This window comes from Pollicipes pollicipes, unplaced genomic scaffold, assembly GCF_011947565.3.
Source record: "Pollicipes pollicipes isolate AB1234 unplaced genomic scaffold, Ppol_2.1 Scaffold_4219;HRSCAF=4965_pilon_pilon_pilon, whole genome shotgun sequence".
NCBI classification, from domain to species: domain Eukaryota; kingdom Metazoa; phylum Arthropoda; class Thecostraca; order Pollicipedomorpha; family Pollicipedidae; genus Pollicipes; species Pollicipes pollicipes.
The window spans coordinates 25,654,981-25,678,537 of record NW_023596448.1 but is presented as its reverse complement, the minus strand read 5'-3'; the positions used below and the strand labels follow the sequence as shown (position 1 = coordinate 25,678,537).

Below are 23,557 nucleotides of genomic sequence, written 5' to 3'. Positions count from 1 at the left end.
TACCCGTCTCCTTTCCCTTGCCCCCTTCCCCGCCCCCCCCCCCCCCTGTGTCGCCCCAGCCGGCGTACCCTGCAGATCGGTGAGCACGGTGCGGTTGTCGTAGCCGCCTGTCAGCAGGTAGTACGCGCTGGGCGAGAAGCGCACGCTCCTGATGTCTGACTCGTGCGGCTTGAAGCTCTGGATGTTGCGCGCGCCGCGGATGTCGTACAGGTTGCACGAGGCGTCCTCGTGACCAGAGACGAGCAGCCGTCCAGACGGGTCCACCGCCACAGAGGCCACGGCCGAGCCCTTGGAGCCGGCGTGCACGCTCGGAGGATGGAACATGTTGACGCAGCCACGCGAGCGCAGGTCCCAGAAGCGCACCGTCCGGTCCTGGCTGCCCGAGACGAACATAGCGCCGCCCCACGTGTACAGCGACAGGATGTGCCCTGCGGGGAGGCGGAGGGATGAGTCAGGCGCGGGGTCACGCGCTGGGCGACGGGGTGGCGAGAACGGGGCACAAGTCATCGGGAAGAAACGGGTCACGAGAGGAGAAGACGGCCGGCACGGAGTCTTAGTATTCAGCGTTGAACTAAATGATAGACACCGTAGTCGGACTCCAGCAGCTTGAGGGCTATGGATGCGCACAAACATAAGCAAAGCGTCATCAAATGCAACAGGGTGGGTGGCGCAAGACAAAATAGAGCTTTTACAGTTTTTGTAATGATTCTCGACAGTTTTAAGCAGTTTGAGTCCGACACAAGGAGAAAAGTCCCAGCAATGCGCACAAACACGGCGGCATGTTTCCAACGGGCGACATGCTCAGTGAACTGGGCAACCCGTTCGCTTCTGGTATGTCGTCAGTTGTGACGGCCAGATTGCCCGCCATGCATGTGCGGACAAATGACGTGTTCTCATTGAAGACAGGTGTCGGACACCCAACATGTGGCCAGCTTAACTAAACTAGGCACATATAACTGCTACAGCCGGGGGAGACAGAAGAGCGCCCTGCGCAAGGCGAGACCAAATGCCAGAATCTAGCAGCCAACACCGTGCAGGCGCGCTGGTGACCTATGTCACGCTGTAATCGGCGGTCACCAGCGGCTGTTGTCTGTAGCCGGGCCGCGACTGATGCGGCGGACCGCTGCGCCAAAGTCGCCCCTGCCCTCCCCCATGACGGCTGGTGGACGAGAGCGACCACCGGCGCCCCGATGTGCAGTCCGGGGACAGACTGGCGCACTGGCGCGCCGGAGCCATGTCACCACCTCCGCTGGGGAGGCGCGTGAGGGCTGGTTTGGACCGGGGCAGGCGTGGGGGCGCACCAGAGCCATGTCACCACCTCCGCTGGGGCGGCGCGTGAGGGCTGGTTTGGACCGGGGCAGGCGTGGGGGCGCACCGGAGCCATGTCACCTCCTCCGCTGGGGCGGCGCGTGAGTACTGGTTTGGATCGGGGCAGGCGTAGGCGCGCAACAGAGCCACGTCACCACCTCCGCTGGGGCGGCGCGTGAGGGCTGGTTTAGACCGGGACAGGCGTGGGCGCGCAACAGAGCCATACTACATTACCCACCGTCGCCGATGTGGCTCTGAAATTGGGTGCACCGACCGGTTTGCCTAACGTACAATACCGAATAGAGTATACCGATTGGACCGACAATGCGGCGTCGCCGTGGTGATATCATTGTCTGCCCGGTCGTCTCTCAAGCCAGCTCTGAGCCACTTTCGGACCAAACCGGCTGCCCGTAACGGGCAGCTTTCTCTGTCCGGTAACATCCAAACGCACAATGGTCTCGGATGCCACAATGGTCTCGGATAGCTCGCCTGCTGGCGGCCCCCGAGAGAGACCCATTCATGACACGGAGACTGCCACTAGGAGAGGAAAGTACCGCCCTGCCGCGATCTGATTTGTCCTGAATGATGGCAAAAAAGAACAGATCCCCGAGTCAAGCATGACACTTGCATGCGGCAATCAGAACCCGTGCGCACGTACAACCATGAAGTGAGACATTCCATTCAACAATCAGTGATGACTGGAAACGGCCTCCTCCTCAACAGGCCGAGCTACTGTGTGTAGCCCGGCGACACACGAACTTCCGTTTATGGCTAACGTGCCCAGATTCGGCACAGCTGGCCGCTGGCTATCATCTGTCCCACAACGGTGTGAGTTATGGACAACTACTGACGCGAGTTAGCGGAAGGGTTATACACGGCTACGGACCCAAGTCACTACAGCTTCTGACCCGAATAACCACTGAGCCGTGGACATCTGTTGAATCATGGCCGCAGAGTTATGGACAGGTCCTGACCCGAATGACCGCTGAGCTATTTGACAACCACTGACACAAATGGCTGCTGAGTGATAAAGTAACAGATGGCCAAAACGATCACACACTTACGAACAGCAATTGACCAAGTGACCACTAAGCTATGACCATCGTTGAGCCCTAAGTCAGGGCTGACCGCTGAGTTATGAACGACTACTGACCCGAGTGACCGCTAAGCGCCTGGAACGGTGTGCCGGTGACGCAGTCGGTGACGTAGATCTTGCAGTCGCCGGCGCCGCCGCTGATGAGTAGGCTCGACTTGTTGGACATGTCCTCGATGAAGCACAGGTCTCGCACTGTGCCGTCGTGCATCGTCAGGTCGATCTCCTGACCTGCCAAAGCCGAGGAGTCGCGGGTAAGCACGGCGAACTCGGGTCCTGAACGTTCGCGTTCGATACTCACCGACGGCTGCAATTTCAACATACAACGGCTCTCCATGAGTCAGGGCAAGTGTAGCCCCGAACAAGACTCCTATATTTTCGCAAGCTATATCTATGCCTTTTAATGGCAATTTTCTTCAGATGCCGAGCGGAATGGCCCGTGGAATCCCCATGGGGCATATCAACCCAAACAAGGCTTGTCGGAGCCTCCTGAATCACGAAGGGCGACAATCGCATCACTATCGCCGCTCGCGTGCCACATTCCTCCGCCGCGCCGCCGGTTACGGCAAGCCTGGCAGCGGGTCGGAAAAGCGCCCCAATCACCGGGCAGCATCAGCCACCGGCCTTAAAAGGCGGCGCGGCCAGCGCTGGCGGGGGCACGGTGACACCCATTCCGTGACAGACCGGTGCACCGCCGCGCCGCCGCGGTGGCGTGGCGCGGCGCGGCACGGGAAGCTCCGCGGCTGGCGAACGGGGTCGGCTGGTGGGGCTGGCGGATGGTCCGCGTCGGTGGTCTGGTCGCACGTGCCATTTGGCTAACATTTGAATAAAACATGTGCGAGCTTTGTCAAATTAACGTGAGAGCCAAAGACCAGAATTGTACTGAAACGCTGGTGAGAACAAAGGTAGCGGCGAAATGCTGCATGACTGGCGGCAGAAAAACTAGGTACTTGACGCATCTGCTTCTCAATGCGTCACAGCCAGTGCACCAAGCCGAAGCCAACGCACGCCCCGAGCAGGCTATGACGGTGCGTAGGTTTCACCTCGGACAGATATAAACAGCAGCAATACAAGGCAGGTGTCCGGCCAAGAGTGGATCCTGACAGCTGTTTCTCTTAATCTGCGCGATCATCGACAGTGCTGTCAAAACACGCCGCGACCATCGAGGAGATTGGCAAGACTGATTAACAAACAGACACACCAGTGGGCCAGCTATCGTTGCGCAACATTGGTCAGGCTCAGTTCCAGATCAGAACCAGTTTGAGTGCAGTGAGAAAACTCTCCGTGCCGGCGGTACACGCCGGCTGAACACGGGAGAAAAGCTTGACACGACGCTTCCGACGAGATCAATTACGCCGCTTGAGCCCAGACATAACAGCCCATAATGGCACTTCTGGCCTCATGGGCCGCTGATCTGGCACATGCATTAGCGCGGGCGCTACTTCGCCGCCAGCGTCATCACAGCGACGGGCACCGCAACCGCGGCGTTTCCACCAGGTGCGCCACTTTCGCCCCGGCGCCGCTCCCGGCGCGCCGACCCGGCCATAAACACGCCGGCGAGCCGGCCGATAATGTCACAGAGCGCGGCCAGCCGGGGAGAAGGCACGACCGGAAGCGAGTCTGAGACGGGGCGGCCGCCCGTCCGGCCGGGAAAGTCGGCCGGACACCGCCGCCTCGACGTCCGCCGCCACAGGTGACGTCACAGGTCATCCCGCCGACGGCCCGGTCCCGGTCCCGGCCCGGGGTCGGGGGACGCTCCGAGACAGGGCGTGACCGGGCCCGCCACAATGGGGGCGCGCCAGGCGGCCGGCCGCGCGACAGCGTACGAGCACAAGTGAACCGTTCCAAAGGTCCTCGCCAGTTCGACATCTGGGCAGAGGGAGAAGGCCGCCGGTGTGGTGATAATCCGAGGCCTCAGTTCGTGTGTGTCATGGAGGAATGGCAACACTCCACCGGAGGCTTTCAGATTTCTCATGCAAGCCACTTGCGACTGCATTCGACCTCTTACGTCATTTCTTGCATCCCCGGAGGGAGCTCAAAACCAACAACTGCGCTACGCCTAAGCCTCGACCGAGCAGGCTACATACCGCTCCACGCTGTTTAAAACACCGATCGTGACCCCACCCCCGGCTGACGCTCGGTCGCGCGCCACCGCCGCCGGACAACCCACCCTCGATATTGCACGTCTCGGCGTTGAAGCGCATCAGCTTGATGGTCTTGTCGTTGCTGCCAGTAGCGATGAGGTCCCCCACGGGACTCCAGGCCAGGCAGTAGATGGAGCCCTTGTGGTGCTTGGTGCGCTTGAACAGCACGGTCGGCTGGTAGGTGACGTGGTCATCTCTGAAACAGGGGCGGCGCGGGGCGTGTTACTGGCCACACGTCTGGCGTGCGGGCGTAAGAATCGTCATCTGGGCTTTGTGTCACTCCTGCCTGGCACGCGGTGCGCGCTGAGTTCAGGGCTGTAACGAAAATCATGCGTAAGCTTATACCATCACAGCTTACCCGGACGCACGCCAACACGACAGCAACGCCATACGAAATAACACGTTGTTGATAATAAATTAATACATAAATAACACGAAATAACACGCGGCAATGCCATACGAAATAACACGGCGAACGTACGCCATATCTACATCCACTGGATTATCCACAACGGACTTACAATAATAAACTACCGTATCAAACTGACGGCGAGTGCTAACGCCAATGTCAGCCGTGACCCGTGGAGCCCTCACCCCCAGCCGTGACCCGTGGAGCCCTCACCCCCAGCCGTGGTCCGTGGAGCCCTCACCCCCCAGCCGTGACCCTGCAGCCGCAGCCCAGCAGCAGCGCGGCTCGACGGCGGATTAGAGCCGCGTGCACGGGGGGCGGAGGCCTGCACGGGCGATCGCATGCTAAACGGAGCGCCAACGCCCACCGCACGCCCGTTATCACGGCCGACATCGCGGCACTCGCCCGTCGCCGGCGGCCCCCAGCAGCTCATCCGGCTCCGAAGCAGGCGCGAACTGCGCCGTAACGGGCGACGGCCAGGCGTCGGCGGCCGGCGCGGCGCGGCGGCGGCCCCCACGCGCCAGGCGCCGTCACCGCTGCGCCACGGGTGTCGAAGAGCAGCGCCCGACCCCGCAGCGCGCGTCATACCCGGCGGAGGCGACGCCCCGGAGATGGGGCGGACTGGGATCCGAGCATGACCTCACGGCCGCGTCTGCCCCCGCCCGCTCGGGTCGCCGTGGCCGACTGCAGGCGTCGTCAGCCGCACAGGAGGGGGGCTAGCGGGCACGGCGGGGGAGGGGGGGGGGGGCTAGCTGGCTGACTACATCCTTCAGCTGATGCACTTGCCGACGGAGAATAGAGGTGGGTGGGGGAGAGGCCGAGGGGGCAGGAGGGGCGGGGGGGGGGGGGAGCGATACATATGGACGTTCGCTGATTGTGGAGACGTACGGAAATGCATGCATGTGAAAGCCGCCAATGTCGACCGGTAACTAATGATTTCGTAGGTTTCCAGCGTGAGCAATCTCCGTCCTTCCACGCCAGAGCACATCCATTCATCCTCGGACTCCCTCACATCCGGCCGCTGCGTCCCACCTGAGGTCGGTCAGCTTCGGGTAGGAGCAGATGCGCAGCGTCTTGGAGTTGGAGCCCACGGCGTACAGCTTGCCGTACGGGTGAAACTCGGCGCACCGGATGGCCTGCACGTCTTCCAGTGACGTCACTGGGATAAAGCGGGGCCGGCCGCCGCCGCCGCTCTCCGTCTGCGGGCAGAAGGACCCAGGTGAGACCGAGCGCCAGCGGGTCAGGTCACGCCAGGTCACGCCAGGTCACGCTAGGGGGAACATGACGCACACGGATCATTGTTTGCTGTTTGCTGTTGTTGCCTGTTGTTTTGCTCCTCGCTTGGTGACATGTTTGGTGCACGCTGGTCATTTTTTCGCAAAACATCGTCGGAAAAAGACGCTGAAAGAAAGCTTTCAATACAAACTTTGACGATAAGCTTGGTTACATCATAAATCAAGGAGTGACGCAACCATAACTCGCAGCAAGGGGCGACCGCGGGGAGCTGATCAGCGTGACAGAGAGCTTGTTTTGCGGCTGGTCAGCGGACAATGCGCACATCAGCGGCCTGCCAAACAATGCCCGGTTTGCCGCACGACCAATGCAGAGCCAAGCGACAGCTGAATCAAGCCAAGCCGGCCCGTCCGAAGACAGCTGAATCAAGCCGAGCCGGTCCGTCCGAAGACAGCTGAATCAAGCCGAGCCGGTCCGTCCGACGACAGCTGAATCAAGCCGAGCCCGTCCGTCCGACGACAGCTGAATCAAGCCGACCCGGTCCGTCCGACGACAGCTGAATCAAGCCGAGCCCGTCCGTCCGACGACAGCTGAATCAAGCCGACCCGGTCCGTCCGCCGACAGCTGAATCAAGCCGACCCGGTCCGTCCGACGACAGCTGAATCGAGCCAACCCAATCCGTCCGACGACAGCTGAATCAAGCCGAGCCCGTCAGTCGGACGACAGCTGAACCAAGCCGAGCCCGTCCGTCCGACGACAGCTGAATCAAGCCGAGCAGGTCCGTCCGACGACAGCTGAATCAAGCCGATCTCGTCCGTCCGACGACAGCGTTACGTCGGCAAGCACGCGGGACCTCCAGAACGCGAGGCCACGGGACACGCCGCCGGTTCAGCTTTCAGTTCTACGTCGCACGCCCAGACGTAATGACAACACACACCGAGACGCAAGCCGACATTCTTTCCACTTTCCCAGGGCGTTCAAATCATAGGCCGCCGTCACCCACCCGGCCTCCGAGTCATCTGGCTCGCTTCATCAGGCGCGCCTCCGCCGGGCTCGCCGCTAACGACCGACGTTTCTCTCGGCGGTATTGGTACCGAACTCGGGTGTCCAGCCGGGCCTGACACCAACCCACAGCGAGCTCATGACGGCCTGGCAGCCCTCTGTTCTGGGGCGCCGAGGGCAGGTGCGCCGAGGGCAGGGGCGCCGATGGCAGGGGCGCCGAGGACAGGGAGCGCCGAGGGCAGGGGCGCCGAGGACAGGGAGCGCCGAGGGCAGGGGCGCCGAGGACAGGGGCGCCGAGGACAGGGAGCGTCGAGGGCAGGTGCGGCGCTGAGGGCAGGTGCGCCGAGGGCAGGAGCGCCGAGGACAAGGGGGGGGGGGCGCCGAGGGTGGGTGCGCCGAGGGCAGGGGGCGCCGAGGGCAGGGGGGCACTTTGCGACAGTCCTCCGAGGCCGGTAGGCCACAGCTTTCTAATCGGAATTCACTACACTTGAATCCACTCCACTTATCCGCTCGAAGCTACCCACGCAGACAGTGAGCTGTGTTGAATGCCAAATGTCGGGCTATAAACGCACTCGCCATACATGTGGTCAGCGCGTTGAGCCCAGCACGCCTCTCGCTTTAGAAACAGCATCTCCAAAGCCAAGCGTAGTGCGCTCCCGACAGAGATAGGGCACTCCGCCTCCGCCCGGTGACCGCGGCCTGGGCGGGTGACCCGGCAGCGGCCGGACGTCGGCGGGGCGTCCGGCAGCGTCCACTGACCGCACGCGCTGAGGCGTGGCTAACGTACTGAGAATGTGGGCCAGTGGGGGCCGAGCCGGCCTGGGCGGCCGCCGCCGCTCATGCATACACTCGGCCCCGCCCCCGGGAAGCCACCGGCCGGCGCCGTGGCGGGCGGGACGGCCAGTAAACGTCACGGGAGAGACCCAAGCCAACTGTGTGGCGGGAGGGGGTGGTGGCAGACGAGGCGTGAAGAAGAGGGGTGGGGGTGGACAAAGCTGCGCGGCAGCATTGGTGCAGGTGTCCACAAACTGGTCAGAGAAGCATCTGAAAGTGCCAGCGAAATTAAATGCGTCACGTTGCTATTACGCAACAACCATTGCCCTCCCACGATCCAAAATCCCAAGTGCTAAAAACACGTCTTTCGGAGCTATCCCCAAATCTGTTTTTTTGCAAACGCAAATGCAAACGCAGTTTGAACTGCATGGGCTGGGAAACACGGCGCTGTGCAAACACCCCAAAGAAAACAACCAGCCTGCGCCTTCTAACGGCTGAAAAGACGAAACGAGGACCATGGAGGGAAGGCGCCAAGTGCCGTAGACTTAATAAGGCGGGAGCCAGGCTGAGCCGCAGCTCGCCTCCCATCGACGACGGCTGTGAATGGTTCCAAACTCCACGCTGCCGTGACTCCGGACCGCGGCCCGTCCGGGGCGGCCCATCAGAGTCGGCGCGAGACACTTCCGTGCGACAGGGGAGCGCGAGCCTGTGACATGTGTCGCCACAGCCGCCGCCCGACAGTGGAGACGCGTGGGAACGTCCACTCCGCGTCACCGGTGAAAGGCGAATGACTGATGATGGCGATCGCCAGCAGACCCAGCGCGTGCATGGCGGCGGTGAAAGGCGAGTGCGGCCGCCGGAGAGCAGCCAGCGGCCGGGGGTGACCAATGGCGGTCATCCCGCCCATGTGTTTGTGAGACGGGAAAGCGCGCCGCCGCCAGCCGGGCCCGTTTCGCCACTAATCACTTCCCGAGTTCTCTGCATTCTCGGGAGACCCTGTCTAAGGCAATACAGCCGTAAAACCATGTGGTTATACGCTGGGCCACATGCCCTGGAAAGCACAGATGGCGGCGGCTTTTGCGGGGCGGTTTGAATAGTGAGGCCGTTTCATATCCAATTAAGCCTTGGTGGGAGTCGGACAAGTACATTATCTCAACACGCATACTCCGATTCCGAAATCAGCGTTCACCCTAACCTCACCTGCGTCGGCATTGGAACGCCTTGCCTCACGCCAGTATTCCCCACGGGACCGTGACGCCGTTCAGAGAGGGGCACGGTCCCGTGGCCGCGCTGGACCAGCGCAGCTCGGCTGACGGCAGTGTGAGGCGGGCAGGGCACCCCTGACCAACATGCGGCGGCGGCCCGCGCCGGCCGTCCGACACCGTCCGGCGCCAGGCGAGCGGCCGCCGCGTCACGTCACGTGACGCTGTGACGCAGCACCGGCCGGGCGTGACGGCGCAGGTACGGCGGCCCAGGTGGCGGCCGTGTCACGATGACAGGCAGCCCCCGGCGGAGACGGCGGGAGGCTGAACCCAGGTCAGGGGCGACAGTACGCCAGCTGGCGGCTTGCAGCGGGGGCTGACCCGCATGGGGGAGGGGGAGGGCGTAATCCCGCGGCCGAAGGGAGAGGGGAGAGAGAGCGAGAGAGAGAGGATGAGAGAAGAGAGAGAGAGAGCGAGGAGAGAGAGAGAGAGAGAGAGAGAGAGAGAGAGAGGAGAGAGAGAGAGAGAGAGAGAGAGGAGAGAGAGATAGAGAGAGAAGAGAGAGAGAGAGAGAGGAGTAGAGAGATAGAGAGAGAGAGAGAGAGAGAGAGAGGAGAGAGAGGAGAGAGAGGAGAGAGAGATAGAGATAGAGAGAGTAGAAAGAGAGAGGAGGAGAGAGGAGAGAGAGAGAGAGAGATAGAGAAGAGAGATGAGAGAGAGAGAGAGGAGAAGAGAGAGAGAGAGAGAGAGAGAGAGAGAGAGAGAGAGAGAGAGAGAGAGGAGAGATAGAGAGAGAGAGTGAGAGAGCGAGATGATGAGAGAGATAGACGAGAGAGAGAGAGAGAGAGAGAGAGAGAGAGATGAGAGATGAGGAGAGAGGAGAGAGAGAGAAAAAAAAAAACACCGGTCAGCATGTACGGCTTCTCGTAAGGTCCGGCATGGGCTGCTCGACGAAATTAGTGCACGGGAAGTGCACGTGCTCGCGGGCGGTGCAACATAGGTGAATGAACGGGCCGGAACAGGCCGACTACCACTTAAAGTCGGACAGGGTTGTCTGACCGGGATTGCCCGAGAGCAGATGAGATGGAGCACACTGGTCGCTAATGCCCTCGGTCACCAAGAGGGTGAGGTACTCAGATCACCTAGACTGCGCACGTCTGGCGGCGACCACTTCGGCCAGCAGTGCCCGCCAACAGCCACATCGAGTCAAGAGTGTCCCGTACCGGCAACGCCCAGCTGCGAAATGCGCGTCCAACAGCGGCTTCAACAGTGGCTTCAGACGGCTCAACCATTCCGAACGCTGCTGACGCTGCAGACCCCCCATTGAACATGTCACGTGACCCTGTGCAGTTCGACCTCACAGTCACCACGTGACCGGAAAAATAAACAGCCAGCCTGGCGAACGCTTCTCCCATACGACCGATGGATTCGGCCGCGATAACCACCGACTTAGGTCAGCTGGCATGAGCGCGGCCCATGCAGACCTGAACTGTGCCTCGTGCACCGATAAAAACACAAACCGTTGCTAACGGTCCTGCTCGCCCGGCAGCCCACGGAAAGCGCATTCCAGTTCCCGGCAGGTGTCCCGGCCGGAGTGAGATGAATGGTCAGATAAAAACGTCACGGACACGCCGAAAAACGCACAATCACGCCACAAACAACCCGCAACGCCTGCGCGTGCGTGCGGCGCCCGAACGGCGCCATCATGAGCGCACGTGAACACGCGAGCCACGACTACGCAGAGGAATATTCTGACCGAGAACCGAGGAACCGAGGAATATTACTGACCGAGAACAATGGGCACAGTAAGACTGAACGTATCCCAAGTCCAATCTGTGGAAATTTGGGATCGAAACGCGAAAAGTACGCATCGTAACGCACACAACTGATCCTCGACTTTAGAACAATTATCATATTTTGAAGCATGTCAAGGGAAAAAACGCGGTGCGCAGGAGCCGCAAACTCGACACATGTGCGTGCCCTCACCGAAGTTCCCAGGAGTGAATCACCACAGCACTCAAGTGAAACTGAGCGTGGATTAACATTACAATCCGTTGAATACTCTCCACACTCTCGGACCGTTTGCCCAGCTCTTACGTGGCTGAAGAGGCTGACCTCGTTGACCGCGGCCAGCCGCTCGCCCTGAGGCGGCTGTCGCGGCTTGCCCTGCGCTGCAGCGGCGGGCCGCGCCGCCTCCGGGCGCCCCTCGGCTGCGGCATCCCCGCAGCCCGCCGCCCCCTCCCGGCCGGGGGGCGGCCGCGCCTTCACGTGGCTGCACGAGTTGTGCGGGGGCGGCGGGGGCGGGGGCGGCGCGGGCGGCGGGGCCCCCTTCGGCTCGCCGCCGGCCACCTCCGCCGCTTCGGGCACAGCGGCCAGCAGCGCGCCGCGCAGCAGGCGCGGGTTACAGTAGACGGGTCGCAGCGGCGTGACACGACCCAGACTGCGGTCCACCAGCACCAGGCTGAGCGAGCCGGGCGCGCCCAGCTCGGGCAGCGCCGCGCTGCCCACGTCGTACCGCTCGCCGAACTTCTCGCGCAGGAAGCGCTCGGCGTCTCCCTCGCGGCGCGCCGGCCGCGCCGCCGGCGGCAAGAACTCGGTGGAGAACGCCGGCGCGTACTCGCCCAGCGCCGGGTGCAGCGCGAAGTCGTAGCCGTGCAGGAAGGAGGCATTGGCGGCCGACTCGGCCGTGCGGCCGCGTCGCTCGCTGCGCTCGATCTTCATCAGTGCGGGGTGACGACGCGCCGCCACGTGCCGGTGCTGCATCGGCACTCGCCGCGCCGACCGCCTACGCGCGAACCGCGCGCGCCGCGTTCGTCGCGCAGCGCCCCCGCGCCGCCAGCGCACGTGTCGCTACCGTCACCGCGCGCGCCACCACTGCCGCCGCCACCGCGTCCGTCGCCCGACTGCCGAACGGCGCGGCGCGGCGGCGTCGACCGTCTCTGCCTCTCTCTCCGGCCGCTCACGCCGACCCCGCGGTCGACCCGCTCTGACCCACAAACGAAGCCAGTCGGAACGGCGCGCGCACGCCGGCCGTGGCGCCGCCGCTTTGTGGCAGGCGGCGGGCCCGGCGCTGGGCCGGCGCCGGGTCACGCGGCGTCCGCCGGTACCGTAGCACGCTCGCGCCGGGCCGAGGCGCCGCGGCTGAACGGAGACGCCGCCGGCGCGGCACTCGCGGCGCGGGTCACGCTGATGATGGTGACCACCGTAGCGCCGGTGCAAACAATAGTGAATTACGATCAGACGAAGAATGATGCCATGACCGCGATCGTCGCCGTTAATGGGATCTGGCGTTGGAGCAATCAGCGGGTGCGCCTGATGTAGAGGCTTCACCATGACGACGGGAGAGAGGCCCAGTGGCTGCCCCCACCCCCGTCCCCCCCCCCCAGCCCCCCACTCCCGTCATGCGGGCGGACTGTAAGAAAACGCCACTGTGAATGGTGCTATGCGCCAATGCGTGCTATGCGAATGGCACGCAGGGTGGCAAGGAAGGGTAAGCAAACCACAGGGGGCGATTTCGACAGACGTTGGAAGGCTGCTTGGTTAGAGTACGTGGTCAGTTAGCCCACCACGGTGAAAGGCGCCCGGGATTTTTCAGTCGAAGCATGCATAAAAAATGCGCCGGATCAATTTGAACACAAGCACACGGTTGTGTGTAGAATGCTAACACAAAACTAAGAGCACGTGCGTGAGCTATGTAGCCAGGCCGCCGACAGTGAATACCATCGGCCGATCCATTGCCGTGACAATCTCCTACGATTGTCAATACCATTAACCACAAACCAACACCTATTGAAAGAGCTGCGTCGGGCTTCCAAACGTCGTCCCTTGCACCAATACAGTACCAACTGCCCATCTTTTCCATTCCAACAGAATAATGCGATCAGTTCGATCAGTTCGAGTTGGTTCGAGTCAATTCGATTCAGTTCGAGTCAGTTCGATCACAGCACGGTCGGCCCACGGCACGTGATGATGCCACTCTATCGCCCGTCGCCTAACTCCACCAGACAGCGCGCACGTCATAAAACAGCATCACCGCTGATAAGCAGTCACTCGCCGAGCATAAAAGTAAGGACCGGCGCCGAATCGGCACGAACCGCTGCATACGTGCATGCCGAGCGACGACAATGAGCGCAATCAATTGCGCCGTATCTGCTCGCTCCAGCCGACCGTCGTCCGTAACGGCGGACGCCACGCGTCGAAGTCGAGGCACGTCCGCTGTAAGTGCACGGTGCACTCAGCGGTGGCGTCTTCAGTAAGTGACCGCGGCCTCTTAGCATGCAGCTTCGCTCGACCTTTGCCGACCGGGTGTCAAGAGCGTGATGGCACATGACACACGACGATGCCGGCTACAGCACGCCCCGACGGTGCTGTACAGGGCCAGGTGATGATGCTTGAGTGACGCCTGCTGTTTCGAAATCCGTGTATGCTGGTGGAGGGCGTTCTTTTCACAAGCATAGTCGCCTTCCGGTCATTTCTCGGTATGCATCACAAAAGTAAACCAATTCTAACGGAGCCACGGACCCTGACGCCCTTGTTCTTTGCAGCTGCTTGTGACTTCGTGCTGGCATAATTTGTGGAATAATGATGGCGATTGTCAGACATCTTTCAAATGAGTAAAACCAAGCCCAACAATGGGCGAAAAGTCAGCCGGACCTAACTTCCTTGCAATCCGACCCAGCAATCCGTTAAATTGGACCAAAGCCAATCTTTATGTCTTGCGTAATATAATAATATTTTCGACAGGACACTCCTCTTTACCTATCGGTGTTCAGTCGCCGTGTGGAAGTTCTTATGGGACGCTCAGTTCCGCTGGCTGTTGGGCGGCGGTTGTAGAGGAGTATGGAGACCGGCGAATCAGGACGCACCGAGACGGTCCGTCCTAGTCGGCCATCGGTCAGCGTCATGAGAACACGGGCAAGTGTCCGGCGCGCACGGCTCATCCTTGAGGACACAAGTCAATCTCCAGAGAGCGCAGGCGGACACAAGCCGAGCCTGAGCCGACACACGTCCGTACCGGGCGGACAACCGTCACTATTTGCGGACGCCTTCCGGCCTGGAACGGATACAAGCCAGTCCCGGGCGGGCAGCCCGGGGTGAGCACAGGGTGTGTGAAGCCGCAGCGCCACCTCGCCCAGGCCTCTGAACCCGGACCGCCAACACCAGCCGAGGTCCATCCCGCAACGTGCCACAGGCCTGACGTCATCTAGGCAGCTCCGGTCCGCTCCCCGACGCGGGAGACGGCCACGAGCCAGCTCCCAGGCACCGGAGCCGGCCGCGAGCCAGCTCCGGTCCGCTCCCAGGCACCGGAGCCGGCCGCGAGCCAGCTCCGGTCCGCTCCCCGGCACCGGAGCCGGCCGCGAACCAGCTCCGGTCCGCTCCCAGGCACCGGAGCCGGCCGCGAGCCAGCTCCGGTCCGCTCCCAGGTACCGGAGCCGGCCGCGAGCCAGTTCCGGTCCGCTCCCAGGCACCGGAGCCGGCCGCGAGCCAGCTCCGGTCCGCTTCCCGGCACCGGAGCCAGCCGCGAGCCAGCTCCGGTCCGCTCCCCGGCACCGGAGCCGGCCGCGAGCCAGCTCCGGTCCGCTCCCAGGCACCGGAGCCGGCCGCGAGCCAGCTCCGGTCCGCTCCCAGGTACCGGAGCCGGCCGCGAGCCAGCTCCGGTCCGCTCCCAGGCACCGGAGCCGGCCGCGAGCCAGCTCCGGTCCGCTACCCGGCACCGGAGCCGGCCGCGAGCCAGCTCCGGTCCGCTCCGGTCAGCTCCGGTCCGCCGACGCATTGCACGGCCGTGACGGTCGGCGCGCGGGAAAAGCGGCGCCGATTTCTAGCGCAAGTCGTCGTCACGGTCCGGCGGCGGTGACGCCGTGCAACCGGAGAGAGTGCCACGGCGCCGATCCGTGCACCGGGACGAGCAGGCGTCTCGCAGCGGACAGCTGGGGCGCTGCTGGCTGCTGACGGGAAGTAAGCGAACAGAAGATCGGCATGAGCCGAAAGGGAAGACTGCGGGGCTGTGCCGTTCTCGTCGCGTTTCAACAGCGAAGCTGAGGATTAGCAGCGTATTGCACGGGTCACGGAGCAAGCCCCGATATGAAGGGATGAGGGTCGTCCCTAAGGGATGCTCATCGGCAAAATTTTAACGCTCTGCATGCGCGGTCAGTCTGAGGGCGAGGCCGAAGAAAAGCGCAAAACCACTGAGCCGATGGCCTCGCCCAAACCTAAACTACTCTAAGTGTACCCTGCCGGGTCTGACGGAGATGGCCGGGTCTGAAGGACGCCGTCAAGCGCGCGCGTTCGACGCATCAGCCCCGAGTGTCCGTTTCCAGGTTCCGACAGTGTCCGTTTCCGGGTTCCGACCGCGTGGTCACACAACGTCCGGTGACGCACCACGCCGACAGCTGCGCGGCAGCCGCCGGAGCCGACGGCCGCGCGGCTCCGCCCGGGACACCCAAACAGTCCCGACAGCTGTCAGGTGGAGCCCGCACCCGCCCCGTCAGACGCGCGGCAGCCGTCGCCGTGCGTGGGCGGCGCCCAGCGACGCTCGTGCCATCTGGCGCCGGTGCTGCAGAGCGGCGCCAGCCATGACCGGCCGGCGGCCGGCGCTGACCCAGCAAGGCCGGCCGGCGAGGTCGCGCCGGTCGCGCCGCGGCGCCGGCGCCCGGCGCAGATATGCCCGTCACCGCGCGCCGCAGCCGTCACGGCGCCGCCGCTCAGGCCCCAGCGCCAGGTCAGGGACCCCCGGCGCGGCTCCTGACCGGCATGGCTGGGGGCCGAGCGGGCCGGGCCCCGCCCAACACGCGCAATGTCGCTGGTGAGCGCTCCTGGTCAGCTGGCGGCCGGCGCAGTGGCGCGCTCATGTGCTTCGAATGCTTTGACCAGATTCCAGGGGCGGAATTTAAGTAGTTTAACGGCAAACTAAAATGCTTTTACAATCATTGCAGTCTGGGCCCGACATCACAAGCTAGGAAGTGACAGGAAATGATACAGCTGGCGCGGGAAGGTAACGGCACGGTGGTGGTACAATGACACGATGATTACGGGAGCTTCCCAACGGCTGGAGGAATCCAAGTGCTTGCATGCCTCGTTCTGGTCAATCTTCGTCATATAATTTGCGGGCAACTCAAATGTGGAGGTGCATGCCATGGCAAGCCAGGGCGCCATGCATACATCCCTACAAATTTGAGACACAGTACCACAGGCCATATGTCCAACTGTCCACAAAGGAATCCTCCAAGCCTAGGGACGTGGTTTCCTGCGTGAGCGCGACGTCATGATGTGACTGAGTAAGCAATCCAAAAGAACCCAGGCAATCAGTGCAACGCCCAGCCGTGGCGGTCAGTAAGTCATTTCACAACAAAAATGCTGGCCGAAAAATGTGTAAATTAGGGATCAAATTCAGATATCTTTGCAAAGCAGGTCCAATCGTTTTCTAATTGCGTTTCCGGGTTTCGGTCATGTACATTATCTTGTAAATTACCGCGCGACAAAACATCGACAAATGAATCGTTTGTAATTCTTTACAACTGATGTTTTATGACATTTTGTTCATTTCTTTGTTCCACGGGTTCTGCATGTTTTCAATCATCCACATCAAAACAACCAAACATGATATTAACTCAATAACAATACACACTTGACCGCGATACAGAATTTTATCATTTACAAAGTGGCACAAACTATAAGCAAAGTGTGTTCCATCCTCTTATCCGAAAGCTGATGGCGTTACTTCACCAACCGACGCGTCCGCCTGTCACATGCCAAAATCTCTCCGAAGGAAGCCCGCACCCGTGGGAAAATGCGTGAGGCGGCAAAACAGCGTGGCCATTGGCCATTGCGGAGCTTGAGAGTTTCCCGAGTTTCCACAGACACGCCCGTACTTGTCTGTTGTTTGGAAAAAACCAGCCGGGTAGCACATCAACGAACCCGGCCAGCTGGCACATAGACGTCACATTTTCACCCACGTTACCACACCGGGCGCCAATGGCGCACTTTGTCAAGTCACCGAGACAGTTGCCGTGAAAAAATTAAGAGAATTGAGATTGTCGCAAGTCCCTGGGAACCACGCCGCGGTCCAATCGTGACACATGCTCATGCATTGGAAACACCGCGCTCTGAAGCTGGTCAAGCGCATTAAAACATCGGCTTGAGTAAGACCAGCGCCTGGCTAATGATCAGCTGTTCACGATTCGCTTCGAACAAGACACGACCAACAACAATCAATCATGGCTTCCCTTCACTTACTCTTACTTTCAATGAAGGCGGGTGAGAGGTATCGATGTCGAAATGATTTTATGCAGGTGTGAGCGCTAGCCATGCACGGCAGCCGAGCACGGGAGGTTATTAGAAAAAAGTATTTAAAAAACCCTGTGCATGCGCTGTGCATTTCATGCTGCGCATGAAATGCCAAGGTTCAAATATAGTTGTTTATCGACATCCCGCACACCCTTTTAAACATGTGATGAAATCAAGGCAGCGATCAAGCCGGGTTACGGATCGTGATGCGAGGGCAATTATCATCATGCAAAGATGCAGTCAATTGTCACAAAACAAAACAAAAAAACTGTCCTCACGTCCGTGCCCTCAGCTTACCTTCATGGGCTAAGAGGCCGCCCATACGCGACCCACTAACGACAACAGTTATCGTCGACAGCTCTCGGGCCACATGCAGCGTGCCAAGGGCGCGTGGAAGGGTGCAGAGCCCTCACTTGAACACGTGGCTGCCGCTTGGATGGTGCATGGGCCTCAGCTCTAACATAGCGACAACATGTCTGCCGCGAGGCTGTTTTTCGGAACATGACAGGGCCAGATCGTGCGATAAGTGGAACGACAAGGCTGCATATGAACAGCACACCGCTGGCAAAAACTGGTACAGGGCTGCAGCTACTGAGGTCAGGAAGGGCTCGGACACTCTCAAGATAATGCGTCACACCTGTGACGACAGTGCACCCGCACTCCGCTGGTCTTTAGCAAAAGGCACGAGACCTGTTCTGTATTTTGTTTTGAACCTGAAAAGGCTTCGTGCAGTCACCCCATTGCTCACCGGCAAATCCCTTAGTGGTGCAGCACAGGGATTTCGCACCACTAGGCATCCCATTTGAGAAAACCGCCGCATCTGGCATCAGTCACGACCGCCTACGAAGAAAACACACCAGCTGGTCCGTGATGACACTGAAGGCTAGAAACCCCGTCTGGAGTGGAGAGGCGTCCATAGCCTGGACTCCGGACTTCGCCAATGCCCAAAACGTGTTATGACTAAGCAAGGCGATTGTTTTGAGCATCCTATAGGTGCGGAAGAGGTACCGTTACCAATAGCATGAGTTGTCAGTCTCCTAGCATGCGACACTAGCATCTGCCCACGTTAAAACATCATCCACAATAAAAAGTATACCCAAATCTGCAAGTCAACACGGCCTTAGTGCAAAATGGGACATTTACGAGCAGACTTTCCCTTGCCTTCAACTTGTTCGACATGTCAACTCGTTCAATTTGTTCAACCGTCCATGCATACGAATGGCAATGCCAAACCCGTCACATCAGTTAAAGATATGAATAATTCGTTCTCAGCCTGACGCAATCGGTGAAGTCTATTCCCCGAGGCATGAATAAATCCCCCTGCTCTAACGCCTCGGCCCCCCGTCTGACATTTTTTCCGGGGCAGAATGACGTCAGCAACGCCAGGATTTTCCAGAGCCCAACTCGCCACCGGCGGGTCAAAACCGATTGCCTCGACAGTCAACAATCCAGCTAATACCTGGTTGAATATGGGCTGAGGGAATAAGGGCTGGTTGAATAGGCCTCGCCGACCGCTGGTCTGCATGTTTCATCTGCATGCACTGATCACTGCGTGCTCAATCAGCCCCTCCCCACTCAAGCTCGGCGACATGGCGTTTACATCACGGCGTTCGTCCCATGCCTGTCGAAACCCGCACGACGTTCAGACGAGCGGCACCGCTGCCATGCCACTGCCTCGGGCAGCGCACCACACCGCGCTGTACAGCGCCTGATTCGACCCAGGTGTGGGCCGCCAAAGCCAGCGGCTACAAGCCACGAGCCGGGAGCAGGCCGAGACCAGCGCAGCGCAGGTCTCGGCCAGCCGCTGCCCCCGCCTGCCGCGCGGCCGATGCGCCAGCGCGCGTGGCCGTCACGGCGGGTTCAATCGCGGCCTGATGCGGCCGACAGAGCTCTCCTGTCAACTGGGCGTAACCGGCGCAATGACCCGGCGATTGCCGCCGAGGTCAAAGGTCTGACCTTCGGGCGGCCGCGCGCTGTGTCTCCCCCCTGCGCGACAGCAAACGGGAGAGGCTGAGAGCCAGGCCGCCGCAAAACCGACGCGTGTCGATCAATGGCTCGAGGATCGCTGGCGACTCTCGCTTCCCAGCCACGTATGCCAAGCCGAGTTACGTCCGTCTAGGACGGACCGTCCGTCCGGCGGTGAGGACCGTCCGGTATCACCGTCCTCGTACTCCGTCCTCATACTCGCCCTCGCGCTCCGCCGTGCGACCGGTACTCACCAGGTAGTTCCACACCTTACGGCCGAGACTTTTGTCGGCCGGCACGGGCCCGGCAGGCGGCGCGTTATACACGTGCGTCTCGGGCCGCGCCGAGGCCGGCTCGGGGCTGGCGGCCGGCCGCGGCGAGCCGCGCGGACGCGGGCTGGGCGAGTGCCGCGGGCTGAGGCCCCGCGGCGCCGGCGAGCGGCGGGGACTGTCGCGCCCGCGGGGGGCCGGCAGGTGCCGCGGGCTGGCCGAGCGTCGGCCGCCCCTCTCCATCGCGAGCGGCCGGGCGGGGCGAGATGCGACTCTGGCGGCGCGGCGTCCCGCGACGACGGCTGCGACTGCGGCGCGACCCGCGCTCCAGCGGCAGCACCGACCGACGCGAGCACCGGGCAGGGCCAAACGCCGACGGAGCAGAGAGCGCTCAGCCGAGCTCCGAAAACCACGCGTCGCGATCAGGAGCTCGGCGCTGGGCCCGGCTCGCCGGCCGGGACAGGACTGAGCCGTCCTGCCGCCGCCGCGCGTCCGCCCTCTGACGGAGGCGGCCGCGCCGCGGCGCCCGCCCGCCTCCTGCAATCGGCCGGCACGCGATGTCACCGTGCAGACCGGCTAGCTAAAGAGCTGGGGCCGGTCGGCGCGGGCGGCCAGCCCCCACTGACAGCTGTGGAGCCCGGCAGCCTCCGCGGGTCACGCCCGCGCCGGACAGCTGCTCCGGACAGCACAGCGGCCAGCACCGACCGACAGCTGTGGTGTCCGGCAGTCGCGAGGGTCACGCCCACGCCGGACAGCTGCGCCGGACAGCACAGCGGCCAGCCCCGACCAACACTATACAGCCTGGTAAGGTTCCAAAAGCACAAATAACAAAGGTGGCGCACTAGCTAACCGAGGTGCAGCAACGGACCTAACACCAGTATGTGAGCAACGCGCGCTTTCTGTCGCGCCCTCCATTTGTGTCGGCGGTTTCCTCCAATAGCGAAGCACGAACGCCTCTGGCTGGTGGGCAAGTGGTGGACACTGTTCAACGACTAATGCAGACAAGTGTGATGGCATAGCTTACGAGGCAGTTTAGTGCGCCCGACGGACATGACGGGGGGGGGGGGGGGCGGGCGGGCGACACCTCTGCACGGTCCTGACAGCCAACAGACCCGATCTCGCGCGCGGTCCCGCCCCGACAGACGTGGCGGAGGGGGAGGGGGGGGGGGGAGGGTGACACCTCTGCACGGTCCCGACAGCGGACACGATCCCATCTCGCACGCCGTCCCGCCCCGACCTGGGCGGAGTGCCGCCGCAGCCGTCTGGGGCCGAAGCGCCGCACACGACCGTCGCTTAGCGGCGGTCCAGCTGCACACCAGCGCCAGACAGAGCGGTCACTCAGCGCGGGGCAGAGGGGCGCCGCACGTCGGCGCGTTGACAGGAGCCGCCGGCGCACCGCCGCCCACCCGCAGACCGGCGGCCCATCTGCATATCGCCGCGACGCGTCGGCCGCGGAGTCCAATTAATGGACTACAACACAGCACTCGGGGCCGAGCGGAGCCCGGCGCCGACGACAGCCGGCGCCAGGGGGCTGCCTCCGCCGCCGTCCGCCGGCCGCTCGCCGTGCTGGGAGACCGTGACGGGGCCGATCGGCGGCGAGGCGCGGCGCGTGTGCGCCACGAGCGCCGCCGCCGACCGAAGGCCGAGATCGGAATGTGGCCGGACCGGACGGCCGAAGGACCGGGCACGGGTCGGAGCCCCGCTGTCGCGGCCGTCAGACCCCGGGCACGGACCGGAACCCCGCTGTCACGGCCGTCAGACCCTCGGACGCGTGCGTGGACGTGTGTGTTGACACGCTCCTTGTTCCAATGACTGAACGATGTCAAGCACCAGGCAGATGGACCAAATGGCTGGGAGCCCTCCAGGGTTGAGATGCAACTGCTATGCTCTGCAGAGCAGACATGGAAAACGGAGACATCGGCCGTTTTGAGATACAAGTACTAAAAGACAGATCAACAAACATGACGGACAATAAGAGCAATTCCGCGCGGGATCTGGTATTCTCTACACGTGCAGAGTCTGCACACACTGGGTTTGAATGCTACAACGTCCTGACAGTTGAGCAGCTCTGGCCGTCAAAACATCGTTCCCACCACGTTTTGTCAACTCGGTGGCAAAAGTCTTGGCATGCTGCGCACGTTCGCGACGCCACAAAAGGTGGCAGCACCGTCGCCAGTCCGTCCTACTGGAGTCCGCATGAACCAAAGCTTCCTAAGCCCACCACCAGACTTCTGACAGGCGGTACCGGTCCGCGTCGCCCGTTCCATCGATGGGTAATGACAAACTTACACGCGTGAACTGCAGCAGTCGTTAGCTGGCGCGCAAATGCGCGCGAGGCACGCCACGACCAACATATGGCGGGCGAGCATGCCCGCCGCTGGCCTGTTTTAGACAGATATTCCGGCACAGTAGCGCGAACTGCTCGATCAGAGGTGGACGCATGGAAGAGCAGACTTCGGAGAGCCCATTGGTCCACGCCCATGGCATAGCACGCCAGCAGGGAAAGGCGCCAGCTGACGTAAGGAAAAGGTACATCCGTGGATGTCGTTTTGGTGCAACGCGGCGCAATAATGACGAATCACTATTTCAGGGAATCATCCAGATGAGAACAGCAACCAGAGAAGAGGCTGTACACCTCTGACCAGATGTTTTTAGACATCGAATCGCGTAACTGATCATTCCTAGCTCAATTGTCTTTTATTCACGCCAGTCAGGTTTTCGTTATTCAAGGCCTTCCAGTCCGTGAAAATGCTAGGCATTACGGAAGGAACACGAATGCCTGGCTTGTGAGTCGCATGTGCCAGCTGTCTTCAGGCGCTACTAGGCACACATCTGCCGCATCTCAAAATTGTCAAACACGCTACGCTACGCTACGCAACACGCTACACTACGTTGACGTTGACCGTGGGAGCCTGCAGCAATGCTTCGCGGAACCGCATTAAAAAAGTGGCCAGACTACTGTGCGCGTGTCGTCAACGGCACTCGCCGATATGATCATATTTATCCCATCCTATTCGAGCTGAAATGGCAAACATTTGACAAGCTTTCAGTTGAACGTGACCTGGCTGCAATACATACACTGCTGCATACGTCTCACTGACCGGTATCTCTGAACGAGCGTGTGCTGTACCGCGATGCAGTGTCAACCCGTGTCACGCAGTCGGCTGATAGCCTTTTAGAGCTGCCCAGGTGCCTTAGGAGATGGCCCGTCGTAGCTCTGCCTTCCTGGCTGCTTCCACATTGAACAGGCTTCCGGCGGCGGTGTGAGATTCGGCGGGCTCGAGTGCCTGTACCAGCGAACTCGGCGGCTGCTTCAACATACTGCTGTGTCACAGTTTAGCATGTGCTTTAGCGCCTTATCGTCATAATCCGCGTGCATTTGCACTTGCGCGTACGAATGTGTGTGAGGTCGTCTGTAAAAATTGACAGATAGCCCGAGTTGACACATTGTGCCGATCACATGAATACATCACTGAGTGACTGACTGACTGATCCGAGCAAACTGCTCCGCTTTAAGCAGGACACAGACTAGCTCCCTGTCAGAGCCATCTCCCTGGATGGGGGGGGGGGGGGGGCAGGTCGCCAGGACTACTGTGCGCCAGGACGCCAGGACGCCAGGACGCACCATCTGGTCTCCACGAGTCTGCGGACCGCTGAACGGGCGGCCGACTCCAGAGCGGTGCCTCCAGAGCGCGGTGTCCGAGGTGGGGCGGGAAAGTCGGGGATCGTCCTCAGCCCCCTCCCCTAACCCCCATCAACCCCGTCAGCAGCAGTCAGCGGCGGAACTGGTGCCAGGAGAGCTCAACGCAGAGCAGGTGCTCAGAAAGCGAGACCAGTAACGATAACCATCCATGAGACACAGACACAGAAAATCG

General features: G+C 61.5%; 1 protein-coding gene across 3 annotated transcripts in view; it reads right to left on the bottom strand.

Annotated features, from left to right (window-relative positions):
• Positions 1–23,557, bottom strand: part of LOC119094878 (WD repeat-containing protein 47) — a 65,369-nt gene that overhangs the window by 1,076 nt on the left and 40,736 nt on the right. For all 3 annotated transcript variants that reach the window (XM_037217785.1, XM_037217786.1, XM_037217787.1), the window contains 4 exons: positions 5,987–6,153; positions 4,572–4,741; positions 2,462–2,632; positions 69–428 (listed from right to left, as the gene is read on the bottom strand). In XM_037217785.1, coding sequence (XP_037073680.1) covers positions 69–428; positions 2,462–2,632; positions 4,572–4,741; positions 5,987–6,153 — 868 coding nt within the window. The remainder of the gene's footprint in view (positions 1–68; positions 429–2,461; positions 2,633–4,571; positions 4,742–5,986; positions 6,154–23,557) is intronic.